The sequence below is a fragment of the Choloepus didactylus genome, chromosome 19 (assembly GCF_015220235.1).
Source record: "Choloepus didactylus isolate mChoDid1 chromosome 19, mChoDid1.pri, whole genome shotgun sequence".
NCBI classification, from domain to species: Eukaryota; Metazoa; Chordata; class Mammalia; order Pilosa; family Megalonychidae; genus Choloepus; species Choloepus didactylus.
Genome location: NC_051325.1, coordinates 13028889 through 13049874, shown reverse-complemented (window position 1 = coordinate 13049874; position 20986 = coordinate 13028889). Strand labels below are relative to the sequence as shown.

At 39.7% G+C, this 20986-nt stretch overlaps 1 protein-coding gene across 4 annotated transcripts in view; it reads left to right on the top strand.

Moving 5' to 3' along the window:
* Positions 1-20986, top strand: part of KIZ (kizuna centrosomal protein) — a 108993-nt gene that overhangs the window by 17414 nt on the left and 70593 nt on the right. For 3 of the 4 annotated variants that reach the window (XR_005213057.1, XM_037811477.1, XM_037811476.1), the window contains exons 4-6: positions 1100-1192; positions 10466-11111; positions 11545-11860. Coding sequence is in view for 3 of the 4 variants with exons in the window: in XM_037811477.1 (XP_037667405.1) it covers positions 1100-1192; positions 10466-11111; positions 11545-11860 (1055 nt within the window). In the remaining variant the exon portion in view is untranslated. The remainder of the gene's footprint in view (positions 1-1099; positions 1193-10465; positions 11112-11544; positions 11861-20986) is intronic. The other variant, XM_037811478.1, reaches the window with a different exon arrangement.

The window sequence follows — 20986 nt, the reverse complement described above, 5'->3', positions numbered from 1 at the left end:
ATGTAAATTATATTTTCTTAATTGCTTTATGTCTTTTATCTTTCTTGGTTTATTTTGTTATTTTATCATTTGTACTGGCCTTATAAAACTTTTCTTTAATTAGGTATCTATTTGAATCATCACTGCCATCTATCATGGTAATACCATTCTGCTAAAGAAAAAAAAATTCCTGATTGTTATTAAAGACAAGGCAGCTTGTAATACCTTTTTAAATGTTTTGAGGAAAACACATCAATTTTGGTTGTCATTGCCTGTTCAATTTTTGTGTCCTATGTTAAAATAAAGCTCAGTCCTATGTTATGCTCATACGAAGGAAACAGCTTTGTAATTTGATTATCTCATAGGTATGTTTCTAATTGGGGTGCCTCACTGCCTAATTTAGAAAATTCAGATACTTATCTGCAATGGTCCACACTCAGTGACTTTTTCAAAGCTTTAATTAAACCAACCTGCTGAATCAAAGTGCTTTTTATGCCTTGCTTTTAAGAAAAAGTCATTTCATGATTGAATTACTTGATCAATTATAGTGTGCTGATAATGCCAGCATCTTCATGTAGTTATTAGTGCCAGAGCAGACTGGACTTTTATGGCGCTGATCATGATGCCTGTGCTACGTTTTTATTCTTAGGAAGTGGAATTCATTTAAAGTTGATCAAGCAAATACTGTTCTCCATCTCTGTGACTACTAGGAGCTTGCTATTATGTAGTCGTAGAATAGGCTTTTCTCCTTTCCTAGGGCAAAACTTTTCAAAGAAAATGTTGTTGAATGTGTTACCTTCATAACAAATGAAACATATTGTTACCTATATCAACATATTGTTATCTATAATCAAGGTTTTATTCCCTAAATTGAAAGACTAAGTAAAAACCCATCAAATCTTATTTTATTTAAAAGTCTTCTGTAACATTTTATAGAATTCAACTTTTTGTGTATGTTTTTTTGTGAAATTGTCTATTTCTAGAATAAGTTGAATTTCTTGGCAATATCAACTTTTACTTTCAACTTCATTGTTACCTTTATGTTATAAAGATCGTAAGATATAGTTAGGTATTAGTTGTAACAATTTCCAGCCCAAAGTGAACCTTTGCTTATATTTAGATTGAATACAAGACTCAAATTAAGAAGATGCAGCTACTCTCAAAAGATAGCCTGGGAATAAAAGGTGAACTGAAAGATGAAGACAGAGAAAAGGTAATAAATTAAAATGAAGAACTTTATGTTAACAGAGGATTTCTGGAGTGTTCATCTTTTAAAATCTTGCTTTGAATAAAATCATCTTATTGCAAAGATCTTTTCAATTAAGCCATAAGTGATTATTTAAAGACTTTGCCTTATAGAATATTGCTTTAATGTCCAGCATGATTAAATTTGCTGAGCAGTAGTCATTAGTAGGTAAAATTGTGTTTTTCTAATTATTTGTAGGTGCTGTTTTTGTTTTTAGTTGGAGAACATTTTAAACGACAAGGAAACAAAATGTGTTTTGATTCTCTACTTCGTATATATAATTTTGTACATTTTAACCTTTCCGCAGAGAAAATGGACAGAAAAGATTGCATATCTAAGCAACAGACAAAAAGACTGGCAAAGAATACTTAAACAAATTCTGCTATGTATCTGCCATAATGCAGGCTTCTAATCCCCCGCCTATCTCCATGTAAATGATTCTGTTCAAGACCGTAGATGTTTTCTTCACTAAAAGCAGTAAAGCTCTTTTAGATGAAATGTCTAAAAACATCTTGTAATAACTTGGAGCATGCTGGCAAGAGTAGTCACTTGTGACTACGTGTGAAACCCCCTCAGCCAGTCGATATTGTAATAAGCAAAAATGGTAGCATCACTCCATTATTCAGAAAAGCCAACAGTGTGCTTGTTCCTTAGGCTGCAGCATTCATTAAGAAAAGCTTACTGGGCTGAAAGCTGGAAACAGATGATAACGGGATATGATTTTCATATTTAATGCTTTCCTTGGAAGAGTATGTGTGCTACAGATTGATAGAAGAATCAACTGCTACTTTACTAAAAGACTTTCAGGTTTGCCCTATAGCTACCGATGGAATCATTCAGCCAAGAAATTAACTTTTTCTCCTTTTACCTGCTTTATATATCTGCTAAGCAGGCTGCCTGGCTGCCAGTAAATGTTATTATGCAGTTAACTGTTTGGTATTTAAGACTCTTATCAGGAAAGAAACAGAGGCCACACTATTTTGTTTTTATAGTAGGAGGAAGGTTTTAGTTTTTCTTTCTTCTGTGCATTAGCAGGCATTAATCTGAGTTTATAGGAAGTTTAGTTTTCCCTCCCCACAGATTAAAAAGTTAAAAAACCTAGATTTTTAAAGCATTCTTTAAACTGTAAGATACAAAACACTAAACCTCAGCAACTTTGACCTATGCAAAAAGGCCATTAATGATAAATGATTTATATGCCATTAGATGTATACCCAGTGTGGTCTGATGTGATAGACTTCTGAATTGTCCAGTCGGTTTTTCTGTTTGACATTTGGTCATGAAATAATTGACATGTTTTAAATCTGTAAACCAGTTTGTTCTTTCTATTCCATTCCTGATAGACACTTCTAAGTACAGTAGTGTCAGTGATACTTAAGTCAAAGGGAAGACCTTTTTTTCCTGTTTGCACTGCTGATTGTTTACCTTATATAAGTTACATGGATATGTATTCTCTGTTTAAGTCATATTTCAAATTAGGGCAAGAGACATACAACTGTCAACCCCTTAGAATTTTACAAATTGTAATTAGTAGAGAAGTGTAGTCGTTTATGCTGTAAAGTGTCATTTCCTTAAAAATTTTGACAGTTGACTATGTGGAAGAACCAATAGGTAATATTTTGAGAAATTCATATCTTGCCTTTTCCAGTTTTCCATTGATGTTTGAGCAATTAAAAGGTAAATATATTTCCACAAAATCATGAATTAGTTAATTCCAGAACAATTCCTTATCATATGAGTTATGCTTTATTTTTCAGTGGAAATGTATGTTCCTCCTCTTTGGGAGGCCATATAAATTAGTCTCCATGCCCAGAGTTGTCCGTGACAAGGAGCTGGCCTGCAAGCACAGTACAGTCTCCCTGGTTGAATTCAGTAGATAGTTGTTGAGTAACTAGTTCTCTTTGAGAAGCTACAGTAAGGCCCCTCTATGGATGACACAATTCCTGCCCTCGAAATGCTTACCACAAATTGACAGTCTCCAAAGCACAGGTTAGTGTGTGTTAGTTACCAGTTACATGGGACAGGCAAGAGCTATATGAGAAAAAAGGTACTTCTTCCTCTGAAAGAAATAGGATGGGAGATGTCAATGGAGATGTATAGACATCCTAAGGTTAGGAGATGTTATGAGTAAGTGAGTAGAAACAGGAAAGCCCAGTGGGTAGTTATCCCTTCTGGCCAAAGTCTTAAGTTCTTGTGTGGGAGCAGTGGAAAAATGAGCTCGGAAAGGTGGGTTGAGACTACATAATGGTACTTCTTAGTCCTAGGCTCAAGAATTGAGATTTCCTCCTTGAATCACATCACACTGTGCGTGTGCATATGTGTGTGTGTGTTGGGGCTGATTGAGAAGGACTTGTGAGCAGACCAGTGCTCTCACAAGTGTGCAGTTGTAGGAAGATGAGTCCAGTCGTCTGTGCAAGATGGGCTGGAGGAAGGAGAACATGGAGCCAGTAAAGTCAGGGTCAGTTCAGAGAGGAGAAATTAACCAAGGACCTGAATTGGATGGTGACCATTGAAATGAAAGGCACTGCTAAAGGGGAGAGGATCCATCAAATTAATAATTTTGAATTAGAAAAAATATTTTTAAAAAGTAGTTGTATAGCTTTCAACCATAAGCAGCAACTTTAAGGCTCTACTAAGAAAAGTTATCAAGTCGTGGTTGTCCATTTTTTCAGTGTAAAACTCTGGCTCAGTTTTGGAAGACATCCATTGTTTTCATGCATCTAGTGGTTGCTCTTCATAGTCATGTTTTCTTAAGAGGATTAATAATTGGTCTACTCATTCCCCAGCTTGTTTCCTAATTTATTTAGGAAAAAAAAATTAACATAGATGACAGAAAGGCAAAGTTCAGGCCCTGCTTGAATCCTCACAAATTTTATTATAATTGAATAATCCTTCTTCTCTATAATACATTGTTGTTTTCTATTTTGGGGTAATTCTGGTTGTTTCTAGGCATGTTCTTCTAGTTGCTCAGTTTTTTGGTATAAGTAGTGGTTAGAGAATATATATATGAAAACACATTAAAATGTGTGTACCTAAGAGAGATAGGGATGGCATGTATGACTGAGAGTATATATTTTGGGTGAGGTGGGTTATGAAGTTTCTTTGGACTACTATAATGTTAAGTATATCCTACTAAAAGCAGAAGTGAGCTGGCTACGTCAGAGCAAGATTATACACCACCAGGGCTAGGGCACCATGGGGGACCATGGACTTTACTGGGGAGCCCTGCCTGCAAGGACCATGCGGAGGCCCATTATGCAGGTTGTCTCTCCCACTTTCTTTGCCAACAGCAACAGTGGGGAATCATCATTGCATGCCTACTTTGGGCTGGGTGTTGATGAAGCATTTTATGTGCATCAATTCATTTAATCCTCTCAGCAACCTGGAAGTAGATATGATTGCTATCCCATTTTATAGGGTAACAAAGCTCAGAGAGGTTAGTTAACTTGCCCAGGACTGTACAGCTGGGCAGAGCCAAAATTCAAGCCCAGACCATCTGGCTTCATGCCCACACTCTTAGCCATCTTGCTGCACTGTCTTCTAAAATATATGGGTGAGATACTCTTCAAAAGGTGGGAGGAATTCCTGGTGAAATTAAAACAGCCTAGACCCATCATGCAAAATACTTAAATTATCCACTTAGGTGCCGTATTTTTATCTAATATTGGGAGAGAGTGAAATGATCTCCTTGGTGCTGTAATATTCCATCTGAATTGGTGAGCCCTGGCAAGCAGAGTGCCAGTCTCTAAACTGTTCATGTTTGCAATTAAAGGAGCATGCATTTGAGTTCGCTTTGTTGGGCAGAATAAATACCTTACAGCTCGATTGAAGAAGAACCTCAAGGGAGAGCCTGAACAGCTACAGGAATCAGATGTGTGCCTAGTGTACAGGGATTGGGTGTGTGTGTTTGGGGTTGAGGGGTGTCAGCTCTGAATTTGAGTGATGTCTGGAGGGTTGGTAGAGCCATCACCATGAGTCAGCCCCACTGGGATTCGGGTACCAGACAGAGAGGGCGGCTTATATTCTATATCCTTACTCCAATCCCTGAATAGAAAATGGATTTGATGTTCTGTCTGTCTTATTCAGCTTTGCATGGTTCTTTCATGAACAGGGAGGTCTAAAGGACACTGTTATATCCTGAGTCACCCTATTGGGAATTGTGCCAGTTTGGATGTATTATGTCCACCAAAATGCCATGTTCTTTGAGGCAGTCGTGTGGGGGCAGATGTGTTAGTGTTGATTAGATTGGAATCCTTTGATTGAGTGTTTCCATGGAGATGTGAATCAATCAACTGGGAGTGAAAGGTTTAATTGGATAATTTCCATGGAGGTGTTACCCTGCCCATTCAGGGTGGGTGTTAATTGGATCACTGGAGCCTTATAAAGGACCTCAGAGCAACTGAGAGTGACATTTTGGAGAGAGCTGCAGCTAAAGGAGGACAAAAACCACCCAAGAGCAACATTTTGGAGAACGCCATTTTGAAATGCAACCTGGGAGCAAATGTATGCCAGCCACGTGCCCTCCCATCTAACAGAGGTTTTCTAGATGCCCATTGGCCATCCTCCAGTGAAGGTACCTGATCTTGATGCCTTACCAAGGAAACTTTATGGCCTTTAGACTTAACTGTGTAACCAAATAAACCCCCTTTATAAAAGCCAATCCATTTCTGGTGTTTTGCATAACGGCAGCATTAGCAAACTGGAATAGAAATCTCAGAGCATATGCAGAGCACATTCAAATTATACTATGAAAGAAGAGTATGTTACCTTGATTTTTGGAGACACTTGTTAAGCTTCATTTGAAAACTATGATTTAGCTTTGTATTACTTTGACCAAGGCAGTTACTTAGGCCTAGCGGGTATTGGGGGAAAGGTTGTTTCTGGGGTGTGTGTATTTATTTTTTGAAAATCACCTACTTGTATGACTGAGGAATGTTGAATTTCTCTTGAAGCTTCTATTTGCTTTTCTCCTATCTCTTCCACTTATCCTTCATTAGACTTAGTTTTATTTGTCACATACACATTCCATTCAGAGGCTGTTTTAATGAGTTCTGATTTTGTACTGGTTGAAAAGAAATTAGGCACAGGCTTCGGTTTCGTTTTTAGGGATATATGTAAATATTTAAAAAGCTGTGGCTCAGTAACACAATTCAAGCTTAATTTGATTCAGTTTTGAATATTATAGCATAAGAGAGTGGACATTGGAGTCCTGGTGTCTGGGTTTGAATACTCAATGATAAAAGACTGAAAGCTTTCCCCCTAAGATCAGGAATGAGAAAGGATGCCCACTTTCACCACTATCATTCAACATTGTACTAGATGTTCTTGCCAGAGCAGTTAGGTAAGAAAAAGTGATGTCCAGTAAATTGCCCAGCCTCTCCAGGCCTCATAATAGCGGGGGTAATAATAATGGGTGTCTGAGGAATTATAAAAGATAAGTATAGATCTCTTAGCTTATGCTTGGCACCTGTAAGTGCTTGGTAAGTAGTTGCTGATTTGCCACACTCACCACTGTCCGTGTATCACCACCATCCCCTTCTCACCAACATCATAATCACCACCGCTGTCCTCATCTCGCCATCATCCGTATCATGACAGTCATTCCCATCATTACCACAGTCCCTTTCTCACCACCATCCCCATGTCGCCACCATCCCCTTCTCACTACCGTCCCCTTCTCACCACCATCCCCACGTCACCACCTTCCCTTTCTCACCACCTTCACCATCTTTGTGCTCACCACTTATCTGAGAGTGGGGAGGCCAGCTGTGAGCACAGAAAGGCTACATACAAATTAAAGAGATGGAAGATAATACAGTTTCTTCCACCTGGGGGATACCAAATAGTAATAGGTTGATTTTATAGTGATTTACCCTACAAAATAATTTACAGAACACACCATTGAAACTCAAATTTAATGGGTCCATTTTAAAATTTAGATAGTTCCAGCAATTTGGCTTTAATGGTCAGAGACATCTCTTTTTGGTCTCAATTTTGAGAATTTGGCAGTGACTATAATCGATCATGGTGGCCAAAAGAAAGAAGAGTGAGAAATCACATTGGTGCCTGAAAGCAAAATAGTTCCTTCAGGATTGTTATATGCAAATAACTGCTAAGGGATATTTGAAATGTTCTGTATTACCTAAGGACTCTCCCACATAAAAACTAAAAATGACACTGGTATTGTGTGAAAAGCTGAAAATTCAATCTGACAGTTCCAGTGACATTCTTCATTCACCTTGTTACTTCTCTGTTTGCTTGTCCATGAAAAAAAATAGTATATTAAGAAAAAAATTGCTAAACATTTTGGATTGTTCATTGCTGATGTATAGAAACACAGTTGTTTTTTTGTGTGTGTTGATCTTATACCCTACCACTTTGCTGAATTTGTTTATTAGTTCTAGGACCTCTTGTGAATTCTTTGGGATCAGCTCGTCTGTAATAGAGATAGTTTTACTTCTTGCTTTCTAATTTGGATGTCTTTTATTACTTTTTCTTACCTAACTGCTCTGGCAAGAACATCTAGTACAGTGTTGAATGATAGTGGTGAAAGTGGGCATCCTTTCTCATTCCTGATCTTAGGGGGAAAGCTTTCAGTCTTTTATCATTGAGTATGATTTGAGCTGTGGGTTTTTCATAAATGGCCTTTATCATGTTAAGAAAGTTCCCTTTCTTCTTAGTTTTCTGAGTGTTTTCATAAAGAAAAGGTGCTGGGTTTTGTCAAATGCCTCTTCTGTGTCATTTGAGATGATCATGTTGGATTTTTCCTTCATTCTATTAATGTGGTGTATTATATTGATTTTCTCATGTTGAATCACTCTTTCATTCCTGGGATAAATCTCGCTGGGTTGTGGTTTATAATCCTTTTAATGTGCTCTTGGATTTAGTTTGCTAGTATTCTGTTGAGGATTTTTGCATCTAGATTTATAAGAGATATTGGTCTGTAATTTTCTTTTCTTGTGATGCCTTTATCTGGCTTTGGTTTTAGGGTAATGTGGGCCTCATAGAATGACTTAGGAAGTGTCTGCTCCTCCTTATTTTTTGGGGAGACTTTGAGAAGGGATGATATTAATTGTTCTTTGGTAAAATTCACCGGTGAAACCATTTATTTTTTCTTTTCTTTTTTTTTTTTTAAGGTTGATTACTGATTTAATCTCTTAGTTTTTCTTGGTCTGTTGAGACTTTTAATTTCTTCTTGAAACAGTTTAGGTAATTTGCATTTTTCTAGGAACTTGTCCTTTTCATCTAGGTTATCTAATTTGTTGGTGTACAATTGTTCATAGCATCCTCTTATAATCCCTTTTATTTTTTAACTTGGTTTGCCAGGGCTGCTATGACAAATACCACACAATGGCTTGGCTTAGCCAATAAGAATCTATTGTCTCTTGGTTTTGAAGACTTAAAGTCTAAAGTAAAGGTCTTGACAGGCCATGCTTTCTCCTGGAGTCCGTAGCATTCTGGTGGTATCTTGCCAGCATGGGGTTCCTTGGCTTACATCTCTGCCTCTGTCACTTGGTGATCTGCCTCATTTTCTGGCTTCTTTCTGGATTTTACTTTTGTGTACAATTGTTTGCTTCTAGGGACTTCCGCCATGTTGGATTAAGCCACACCTTAACTAAACATCTTCAGAAGTCTTCTTTACAGATGGGTTCACACGCACAGGAATGCAGAGTAGGTGTGCAACTGTAAATCCCCAACTATTCCATAAGCCTTTGTGAAATAGATGCTATTATGTGTCTGGCAGTTCTTGGTCCCTTTGGAAGAAAAGCACTTAACTTCCTGAAGGCTTTGTGATTATTACTTCCTGTTCTGTTTCTTGCTCTGTGACCTTGATAAGCCACTGAACCAGTTACCTCTATTTTTCTTTCTTTTTTTTTTTTAAAGAGGAGACAGTGTTCATTCTCCCCATAGACATGCTGTTTGATTAAGGTTACTTTAAATGTCTTAAAATTACTTGAACCAAAAGGGAGGAAAGAAAGGCAACAAAATAAGGTCTCAGTGGCTAAGAGAATTCAGATAGAGTCAAGAAGGCGTCATGGAGAGTACTCCTATGCAAGCTTCAGCTGGATATGCCAAATGGCCCCAGTATGATAAACCCAAGCCAACAGTAGCCCTGAAAACCCTAAAAAATACCCAGATCCCTATCTGAACCTCTATAGAAGTTTCACTCACTAAATTTATTCTTCAGAGACTTAAATCCTCCAGAGAATTCCTATGCCAGCTAAGTCCCAAAAGCAATAGCCTTTTCAGGAACATCAGTCAGATGTGTCCCTTTTTCCCATTATGTCAGCACCCCTTTTCAACATGAACAGGTTAGGGTGGTCACTACCTAGACATCCCTGAAGATCAGGAAAGTGATTAAACAAGAGAAAGGGGTAGCAACGACAAGATGGACTTCAAAAAATGATTATGAATACTGAATCTTTATATAATTTTCTTTTTCTTAGTTGCTAGGGTACTAGAATAGCTAGAAAGAAAGAATTAAAATTGTGGAACTGTAACCCATAGCATCCTTTGAAATTTGCTCTATAGCTACTTGTTAAATTGTAATTCGAAATTTATAACTTTTTTGTATATATATTTCACAATAAGGAAATAACAAACTGTGGTGCTGTAACTCATAACATTTTTGGAAATTTCCTATATAACTGCTTCTTAAATTGTACTTTGAAAGTTATTACCTTTTTGCATATATGTTATATTTCACAATAAGGAAATAACAATCTGTGGAACTAAAGCCCATAACATTCTTTGAAATTTGCTTTCTAACTACTTGTTAAATTGCACTTGGAACGTTATCACTTCTATGTTTATATGTTATATTCCACAATAAAAAATATGGTAAATAAATTACTTGAAGATGTTCAGGAAATATCAGTGTTGTTATTTGAAATTTTACTGGAAATTATGATTATTATGCACATGATAGATTATGTTTTTGTGCAGTTTTGAAGGTATTAAAAATTGTTTTATATTACACATAATACCAAATATAGAGTTAAAAAAACCCCAATAGGCATTCATATGCATCTCATTTTGAAAAATGTATACCCCATAGTTCCTTAAATAATATCTACTATACTGTTTTTTGCTCATTTATTGTGTAAGAAGCTATGAGTTTTATAAAATTTGCAGGTTCTGAGTTCAGCAGTCATGCTTTCTTCACCTCATTTCATTTCTGAAAACAACCTAATTGTTCATGCACAATATGTTTAATGTACATCTCTTTTGGTGCTGCAGGTTGCCATGCAGGCAGGAATTAACTTGGGGACAGCCATGTCAAGAGGATTGTATCAACCAGCAACAATCTTTATGGGCCGCAAAATGTCAGCCATCTCAAGCCTTGGAGATTTCAATACAGAGCAGAAATCTCCCCAACCCACAAAGAACTTTTCATTTCCTGTCCCACATTCATACCGACAGACAGCCCAGGGCAGTGATGTGACAGACAGCTGTGTAGTACAAACTAACAGTGACACACAGTGCTTAAATAAGTCTGACAGAATAGATGGAAAGACGTCTCTTCAGATTGGTGAGAAGACGCCAGTCACAGCCAGTGCATTGTCTGAGGAGGAACAGACTCATGGCTGGGAGAGAGGAAGCATCACATGTCATGGCAAGAGTAATTTATCTGAGAGCAGAAAGTCTGCTGAGCCCCGTTCCCCGCCACGGGAGAGATTAAGTCCAGAGAACAGAACCACTGATTTAAAGGGTGAGGGTGCCAGCAGATCAGAGAGATCAGAGGAAGTAATACTGACACAGGAACATATCGAAGTCATGGAAGAAAGAGCCAGACCTCCAGTCTCCCCCGTATCAGTTTCTGAATACTGTGCATCTGAAAATAAGTGTCCTCCAGAGAACCAATCTGCTTGGGAAGATTTCTCAGGTGGGATGAGAGGCTGAGTTTCCTGATATAATTAGTATTCAGTTTTTCTGGGTGGGCTGATAGTTTTATGTAAGGGCAAAAATACGCTAAATTTCATTGTAGTGAATTCTTACATGTACAAGTGGAAATATTTTTTGCAAGTGAATTTCCTGACTTTCAAACCCACTGTAATATTTTAAAAATATTTTAATGAGTTATTAAATACTATTATTAGTCATAGATTGTTTTGCGTTTTTTAAATTCAATTTTATTGAGATATATTTACATACCATACAATTATACAAAGTATACAGTCAGTTGTTCACAGTACCATCATATAGTTGTGCATTGTTTTACATGTTTTTAACAATTAATTCCACCCTGTGAGGTGGGATGTCTTTCCTTGCTTCTCCTGAAGTTGGTGATCAGTAATCCATGTGTACCCCTCTTACAGATCATCTTCCACAGGGGGACCTGAAGTCACAGAGGCCCTTCAGAAAAATACAGGAAGAGCAGGGAGAGGAAAGTTTGAGCAGCAGCAGCAGCGACCTCACTGTTTCTGTGAGTGAAGATGATCTGATATTCGAGAGTCCAGAACCACAGCCAAATCCAGGTGACAAGATGGATGGAGAAGACGGAATAGAGGCCTTAAAACTAATCCACACTGAGCGTGAAAGAGATGCCCTACCCACTGAAAAAAATAATTGTATTTTGCAAACTCTAAGCTGTCCTGATTCAGAAAAGGAATCCTCTATTAACTCACCAAGAGAGTAAGCCATTCAATTTTTTTTTACTGCTCTGAATTTAATTGTAGACATTTTTAGAGACCATGCCACTGAAAATGTATTATTGGACATTCAGCCATGAATGTGTAAGTTCCTCAAATCTCATAAGTAGCCTTTAGATAAAGTCTAATTTCCTTTTTTTAATTTTTTTGAATGAAATAATTCTAAAAGTCTTAATTTCATTGAATTGTGGTGATGGATAGTTTATAATTCTATCCAAATGATCCCTGGTCAATTGATAAGTCATTCCTCCATCCTCTACCCTCTAGTCTTTTAGAAAATAAATCCATGTTGAAGCCATGGTGATATAGAAGGTGGAAATAGTTAAACTCGCTAGGAATTCAGCTTTAAAGACTAAGAATTTTGTATCTAATTTATTTGTTTAATCTTTATATTCTTTGCCACAGTGTCATTTTTGTCATATTATTAAATATGCTAATAGGTTCTTCTAAATGTATATGAAAGACAGCTTTCCTTTTATGAATGTAAGTATTAGGATATTAGAATTTCTAATGTGACATAGGAACGCAATCAGAGGTATACATTTTGAGCACTTATTATCATGTCCAACTCATAAAAGCTTATATATGCTTTTGTTGCTTTTGATTGGAGATACCAGGTGCAATTGTGTGGAAAACCTGGAACTACTGAAAACTGATTCTGCAATGAAAAAATGCTCTAGGAACAGTAGTAGCGTCAAATTTCTTTTAGGAATAGAAGGAAACTTATTGAACAGCCTAAGATAGATCTCGCCTTTCACAAGTGAGGAGACCAAGGCCAAGGGCAGAGGAGTGCCACGTGGACCGTTGGGGCAGAACCCTCACAGCTTCTCTTGACCCCGCCCCAGAACTTCTAGTTACACTGTGATGCGGGTCACCATGTCATTCCCACAGTCCTGGCGGCAGTGAAAGCCATGTGGGCATGCTCGTCTGTGAAGGCACGTGCTCTCTTTAGAGCACCATTGTACCTCTCGTTGTTCGTTGTCTACTTATGGTGACAAGTTGATAGTCTGATAGACCCCAAACTGGTGTTCAAGTAATATTTATTAAGAGCGTCTCCAAGTACAAGGGTGCGTGCACTGCGGATGGAAGAACAGACGTGGTTCCTGTCCTTGGGGAATTTGATTTATTGGTGAAGCAAGATAATGGGTTTTTCTAGTAATAATACCTCTCTCATCAAAGAGGTGCAGATATGATGTACTACATTGTTGGAAAGTTTATTACTAGAGATAGAATATCTTTTTAAAAGTTTGAGTTTTGTAATCGTAGGTTTCTTTTTATAGCAACTCATTGAATAAGTTAGTACTTTGCCATGTTAACTGGGGGACTAGTGTACTTACCCAGGATTCAGACTTTTTCTGAGATAAAAAGAGTTGAGTGTGTGTGGGGAATTACTGCTTAACATTTCTGTAGAAGTCAGGAATGTTCTCTCTCGTGTCCCGTATGTAAATGACCTTTTCCTGTGACCGTAAAGCTAAGCTCCTTGGAATTTGGGGATATAATTCTCTAATATTTATTGGAAAATATGGGCATTTGGGTAATCTCTGAATATTTGTCTTAATTAAATGCCCCCAGAATGAAGAGATGTCAGTGATAGTTGTTTTTTATGCCTGTGTTACCATATTTGAGCCTATTGATTTTCTGTGGTGAAAGCACTCGCCAGAAATAGGTCTAAGGTGGTTTTAGATGGTGCTGGTGTCCCCACTGCCTCAGAGGCTCCACTTTCTCTAACGTTCTGTTTAGTATGAGCTCTCCACCTTTGCTCCGAGGGCTAAATCATTAGTCTGAGGCTATAGCATCATATATACAGAGCTAATAATATGACCCCAAATGTTCCGGGTCTCAGTTTACTTTAGGGTCTGTTGAGGGCCTGAAAAAGCCATTACTTGAATGGATTTCAGTTAACAAAGATGAAGAGCCTCCTCTGGGAAGAAAGGAATCATATCCTTAGAGAGGATATGAAAGGGAAACTGGAACCTTTGTTTTGATGTCGCATTGATGATAGCTGTTATGTTTTAGCGCACACTGTGCCAGCTGAGTCGTTGTGCTTGCACATAGATCTTGGTCCTGAGCTTCCTGGCAGTGAGGTGGAGAGTGAAATGCAGTAGACTGGATTGTTCTCATTTAAGGAGAAGAGTGAACTCAAGTATTTTTGAGATGCTTCATGACACACTCCCATGGATGCTTCCAGATTTTGAAAACCAGGCTGTTATTTATATACAATTCCTCCATCACAAGTTAAAATTAACTCTTCTTATAAGAAGGCGTACTAGAATGAAACTTAGTAAAAGAATTGTTGAAAAGGGTGACCTTGAATCTTTTAAAAATTTATTCTTGAAGAGTAAATAATTTGCTGCAAATGTTGCTACAAAACTCCACGACTTAAAACAACAAACGTGTTATTTTTCATGATTCTTTGGGTTGGTGATTGATTCTTCTGGTTGGCTCAGCTGTGGGAGGAGAGTCTGAGATGGCCTCACTTACCTGATTATGGGTGGTCTGATGTCAGTTGGGACCACATGGTTGACTTGGCCACATGTCCTGTCATTCAGGCAACTAGTTTCAGTCTCAGTCACCGGGTGGTGGTAACAAGGTTCCTAAGGTGGCAAGAGGACAAGCCCTAGTACACAAGTGCTTTTCAAGAGTCTGCTTGGGTCGCACTTGCCAACAGCCCATTGGCTAAAGAAAGTCAAGGTAGGGAAATGCACTTCATCTCAGATTGGGATGAGTGTCAAAGTTGCATTGCAAATGGGTGTACATATAGGAAAGGGAAATTTATGGTAATTTTTGCAACCCACCATGGTACTTCAGGACAAATTCAAAGGAAGGTAAGCTCAGTGTGAGTCCAAATGATCAGGAAAGGTTTTATGTAGGTATTGATGCAGCATCTTGCAGGCTGTATAGGTTTTGAATAAGGAGGAGGAGGGAAAGGGCAAATTGGGTCTGGAAGAAGAGTGCAAGAAACGATGCAGATACAGGAAAAACATAGAGGGCCTGGGGGAGCAGAGCAAATGGGCCAGTGTTACTGGGAGTTTAGAAAGATTTTTTAGAGTTGAGGGTTCGGGTTAGGGTTAGGGTTAGGGTTGAGGTTGAGGGCAAGGTTGAGAAAGACTTGAAATTTTGGTTAACGAACGTAGAATTCATTCTCTCTGTTTTGCCAAGCTATAGGAGGTTATTTTAAGAAAAGGGCAATATGATGAGTGGCTTGATTTAGGAGCATTAATCTGGCAGCAGTAGTTTCTTCAGCATAAATTTTCCATGTGGTAGGGAGAATTCTGAGATGGCCCCCAACTTTTCTGCTCCCTCCCCACCCCCTGGTGTACATGCCCTTTGTAATCCCTGCCCTTGAGTTGGGGCAGGCCTGGGGATTTGATGGATTTCACTCCTGTGATTAGGCTGTTTTATTACAAAAGGTGAAGAGATTTTCAGGTGTGTTGTGAAAGTCCCAAATCAGTTGACTGTGAGTTCTTCAAAAGGGACGTTATCCTGGATTGGCCTGAACAAATCAGAGGGGCCTTTAAAAGAAACCAGGCCGTTAGTAAAGGCAGAGAGATGAAAAGCAGCTGAGACACTCCCCTGATCGCCCTGAAGCAGCTGACTGCCATGTTGTGGAGAATCTGAGGGCGTCAGTCACACAGCCACAGGGGAGTGAAGCCACCTGACAAGCTGGGAGCTAGGAAGAGACCCTGAGCCTCAGGAGAGATGGCTGCCTGGTGGAGAGCCTGAGCAGAGGACCCTGCTAACCCACCCCTGCCCCATGGGACCTGTGAGATAATAAATGTGTATTAAATACAAAATCTGTGGTAAATTATTATACAGCAATGGAAAGTTAATACAAAGCAGTTAGAGAATCGAAAGTATCCTTGGAAGTCTCTACCCATAGTGGCCAGAGCAGGCAAAATCAGACGTATCCAGGGTTCAGTGTGGGAACTCGTGGTGACAGGGTGGCCAAAGGAGCAGCCAGGAGAGCCTCTGTTTCCCTCACTCTGCACCCCACTATCTAAGCCGGTGCATTCTCACACTGATGGGACTTGGAGGCTGGGAGGGACCCAGAAATGTAGGTATGCACATCTCCCCGAACCAACAGGCAGCGTCTCATGGAAACATTTCTCTGGTTCTTTCTCCAGTGAATGTAGCCATGGATTGAGTTGTTTTTTTAATGCATTTTTATTGAGGTATATTCACACACCATGCAGTCCATCCAAAATGTACAATCAGTGGATAACAGTATGATCACGTAGTTGTGCATTCACCTCTACAATCAATTTTAGAACATTTTCATTACTCCAAAAAACCAAAACCAAAAACAAAACAAAAAAAACCCATAACCATCCCATACTCCTTATCCCCCCTTATTATTGACCCCTAGCATTAGTGTGGTACATTTGTTACTGTTGATGAAAGAATATTAAGGTATCACTGTTAACTATTGTCCATAGTTTGCAATAGGTGCATTTGTCCCATATATCACTGTATTATTAACTCCTTGTAATAGTGACGTACATTTGTTCTAGTTCATAAGCGAACTTTTTTGTATTTGTGCTGGTAATCACAGTCATCATCCACCACAGTGTTCACTGTGTTATACAGTCCCTTCTAGTAGTGACATACCTGACTCTAAACTTCCCCTTTCAGCCACAATCACACACATAATTCAGTGCTGTTAATTACCCTCAGCATAATGTACTACTTATCACCTCTGTCCATTTCCAAACATTTAAATTCAACCTAGTTAAAAATTCTGCGCATATTAAGCATCTGCTCCCATTCTCTTGCGTCATTTTATCTCCTGGTAACCTGTACTCTACATTTTATCGCTATTTGTTTACATATTATAATTAGTTCATATTGTTAAGATCATGCAATATTTGTCCTTTTGTGTCTGGTTTATTTCACGCAGCATAATGTCCTCAAGGTTCTTCCATGTTGTCACATGCATCAGAACTTCATTCCTTCTTACTGCGGAATAATATTCCATTATGTGTATGTGTGTGTGTGTGTGTACACACACCACATTTTGTTTTGATTAAGTTTTGATGTTTGCTTTTTTTGGCTTTGAAGTTATGTAGGTGATTTAAAATTATTTTTTCTTTCTAAGCCCCTGAATTGAACAATCAATCCATTACCTTCCAATTATAGTACCCTACTTGAAAATACCATTCTATAATTCCATTTGGTTCAACCAAAATTTCCTGAATTCATTCTAGGCCCAAAGCTCTGTACTAGAGCTATGGAGTTGCGGCAATTTAATATATGGCCACATATTCTATAACACTCCTCTTCTTAAAAAATGTGTCTATGTCCCCTTCCCTTGAATCTGGGTGGGCTTATGACTGCTGCAAATAGTGCAGAACAGAACTGATGCTTTATGACTTCTGAGGTAGAATTATAAAAGGCCTTGCAGTGTCTCCCTTGTTGGCTAGAACACGTACTCTCGGGGCTCTGAGCCACTATGTAAGAAGTGTGGCTACTCTGAGGCTGCCATGCTGAAGAGGTTCTGTGTAGGTGCTCTAATCAGTGGGCCCTGCTGAGCCCATGCTTCCAGCCATGCCCACCAAGGTGTCAGACATGTAGATGCCTTCCCAGTAAGCGAAGCCTCCTTGGATCCCCCAGACTGACAAGTCCACCCACCAGCTAAACACCTGCTTATAACACATGGAACATGAGAATCACCCAGCCTAGCTCTGCCTGATTCCTCATCCACAGAATCATGAGTTACAAGCAAATGGTGTTGTGTCAAGCTGCTAAATTTTGAGGTAGTTAATTATATATTTATAAATAGCTGGAACAGAAGCATGTTCATTTAATGTCAAATATTTATTGAGTGCCCACTGTGTGCTGGGAATATGGCAATTAAACAAAACGTATAATGTTCTTGCTCTTGTAATATTTATGATCAGGCATGTGGAGGAGAGGGAGGAAACATAAAGCAATAAATATTCTACTAGTGTGAAAAGAGCTATGACAAACAACAGAGCAGGTTAAGTGGATAGAGAAGGCATGGATGCAATTTAATATAAGATAGTCAGGGGAGGTCTTTCAGGTAAGATGAACATCTGAGTAGAGACCTGCAGGAAGCAAGTAAGTGAGTGAGCTGTGTTAAAATGCACTCATGGCTTCTCTCTTCACTTAATCCTTGCACCCTGTCACTGTACTTCGCATCCTGGTATATTTGTTTGTTTACTGGTTTATGATTCTTCTCTCTCCCTCCCTGTCTGGGAGAGTGTGGGGTGTGCCTGGGGAAAGAAGGACAGCACATGCAGAGGCCCTGCAGTGGGAACCTTCTTGGTGTTTCTGGGACCAGCAAAGAGACCATTGCAGCTGGGGCAGAGTGGGTGAGGGGAGAAGGAAGGAGATGGAATGAGAGAGGTATCAATGGGCCACATCACAAAGGGTCTTGTAGGCTTGGGGATGAAGAACCACTCTGTCTGCCTAAAGGAAAAATGAACCAGTGGGGGGAAGGGTGGGAGCAGGGAGAGCTGCATGGAGGATATCGTGGTGATCAGGGGAGATGGGTCAGTGTCTTGGACTAGGCTGGCAGCAGTAGGTGGTGAGAAGTGGTCACATTCCAACAAGATTAGTAACAGATTGGATGCAGGGTGTGAGAGAAAGGGAGAAGGATGACTCCAAGGTTTGGGGATAGGGTACTAGAAGAGTTGGGGAGGTGGGGAGTATTAGTCGATACAGGTTTGAAGGAAGGAAAATGAAGAAGAAAGTTCTGGATATCTTGTTTTTGAGATGCCTTTTAGACAGTTTAGGGGGAACTATGGAGTAGGCAGATGGATTTATGAACCTGAGATTCAGAATAGAGGTCAAGACTAGAGAATTAAATTTGGAAATCATCAGAGGACAAATGCCCTGTAAAGCATGGAAAGATCTCTACGGAGTGAGTGTAACTAGGAAAGAGGCCCCAGCCCTGACCTCCACCTTCCAAGTCAGGAAGATGAGGAGAAACCTGCAAGGAGCCTGAGAAGCAGCCTCAGGGAAGAGCAAAGAGAACAGGAAATTGTGCTGCAGGTGCCAAGGAGTGTTTCAGATGGAGTTCAGGAAGATTAAGTAACATTCCCAGGTCACAGAGCTGGTCAGAGGTGGAGCTAGAATCCAAACCACCAGCCTGACACCAGCAGTCATGCTCTTAACTTCTGTACCCTGCCACCCAAGTCACAGTCATGATGGCAGCGCACCTTCCGTAGCACTGACCCCGGCCGGGGCACTGTCAGAAGAGCGCTGCTTGTAATAATTGGTTTAATTCAGTTATCATCACCATTTTACAGGTGAGGAAACTGAGGCACGGAGAGGTTAAGGAATGTGTTCAAAGTCACGCAGTGGCTCAGTACACTTTGAGCTCAGCTGTCTTGTTCCAGACACTGCTCTCTTAACTGGTATCCTCTGCTGCCCCCCAACAACTCCGTATTGCGTAAACAACTGGAATCTTTATTGTCAAGGAGAATATTTTATAAGATTGAAAAAGGAAGCACAAGAAGCAAATTAGATTCTTTAATCAGAAAAAGAAAAAAAGAAAGGAAAAAGAAGCAGTGGCAGTTTGACCTTTTGCTCTGTCCATATTGATTTTTGTGCATTCCAGCCTCAAATAAGCCGATGCAAGTGCTAGGTGCCTTTCTTCAAGCTTGAACAAAGTACTTGCAAAGTTGCTTTGTTCCCTGTTCCCCTGCAGTGTGACTGAAAGCAGAATGTAATGCCGCCTTTTAAGCTGAGTCAAATGAAAGCCTTGGTTTCTCAAGGTCATAAAAATGTGATCCCACAGATTGAATCCTAACCAGTGATTTTAATTTAGCCCCACTTCAAAGTTAAACACAGGAATGAAGTTCTTGCATCTGAGAAAGATTTGCTGCTGGAAATTATATTGCCTAGAATAATTGGTTAGAAATGTGTCCTTTTAGAATTTACTGTCTTATGATATACAGCCCTAAATTCACTTTAAGAGTTGCTGGAAGCATTTTTATCGATTCGGCGTTCCTTCAGATGTGATGATTCCTTCCACTATCTGTCCTTGGTTGCCTGTTCTCTCAGCTCACTCGTTTTTCCTGGACATGGCCTCTGTCCCTTCAACACAGGTGGCCCCCTGAGCCTTATCCTGCCACCCCACCGATTCTATCCTTTGTTCCCAAAGTAAGTTTGTGCATTTTGCTTCTGGAAAAACAACCTAGTGCTGGCAGGTGGACTCCCCTTCATGTTCTTCCTGGCATTCCCCAGGTTTGCCTGTACCTTTCCTGGTAGCTCCCCTGTTTTCATCCAAAAACTAGAAGACTTCTTATCTTCATTTTAGCTTAAATTTTCAAATGTCTAGAGCAGGTTCTCAAGAGGACAGTGGTCCTGAGACCTGGTCGGCAGCCAAGTAGGTGGTAGTCACAGTCAGTGTCACTTGGTTTCTATACAGGAGGTGTTAGCAGATGCCCCCACTGGCCACCTTGAACTCGATTCCCCAGCATTTCTGTACAAGGGGCTTTAATAGACATTCCCATTGACCACCTTGAACTTTCTATAAGTCTGGCTCCCCAGACTTTCTATAGGAGGCATTAATTAATGTCTCCATTGGCCACCTTGAACTCAGTTCCCCAGCCTGTGCCAGCTGTATGCTGCTGGCCCCAGTCAGAAGTGCATGGTGACCTGGAGCAGGCCTTCTCCAGGAGCTTCTACTCTGCCCTGTGTTGGCGTGGAATGGAACAGCTCTCATCAGTCACCACCGCTCAGTCTGCTGCAAGCACGGGCTGTCGATCCCAAGTGGAAGTCTCTCCGGGTGGCACCACATATGGGTGGCTTCATAGAAGTGTGTTTTCCTGGAGGGAGTAGCTGTGGTCTTGTTCAGCCCCTGCCTCTCACTGTGACTGAGGGCGGCTCCTTCACCTCTAAAATGGGGATCCTTCTGTGGCTTTTCTAGCTCATCGAGTTTGATTTTTTGTTTTCTCTACAAGTTGAAATGTTGAAATGGTCCATATAGATGTTGACTACATGTAAGCAGATACTTTTCCCTGTCAAACATCTTTCCGTCTCCCAATTTTGAGGGGTTTCAATTTTCAATATTTATATTTACTCAGAAAGAATTTGAAACCTCTCCAGAAGGTGCTCTTGAAGTGAGAAGGAATAGGGAGAA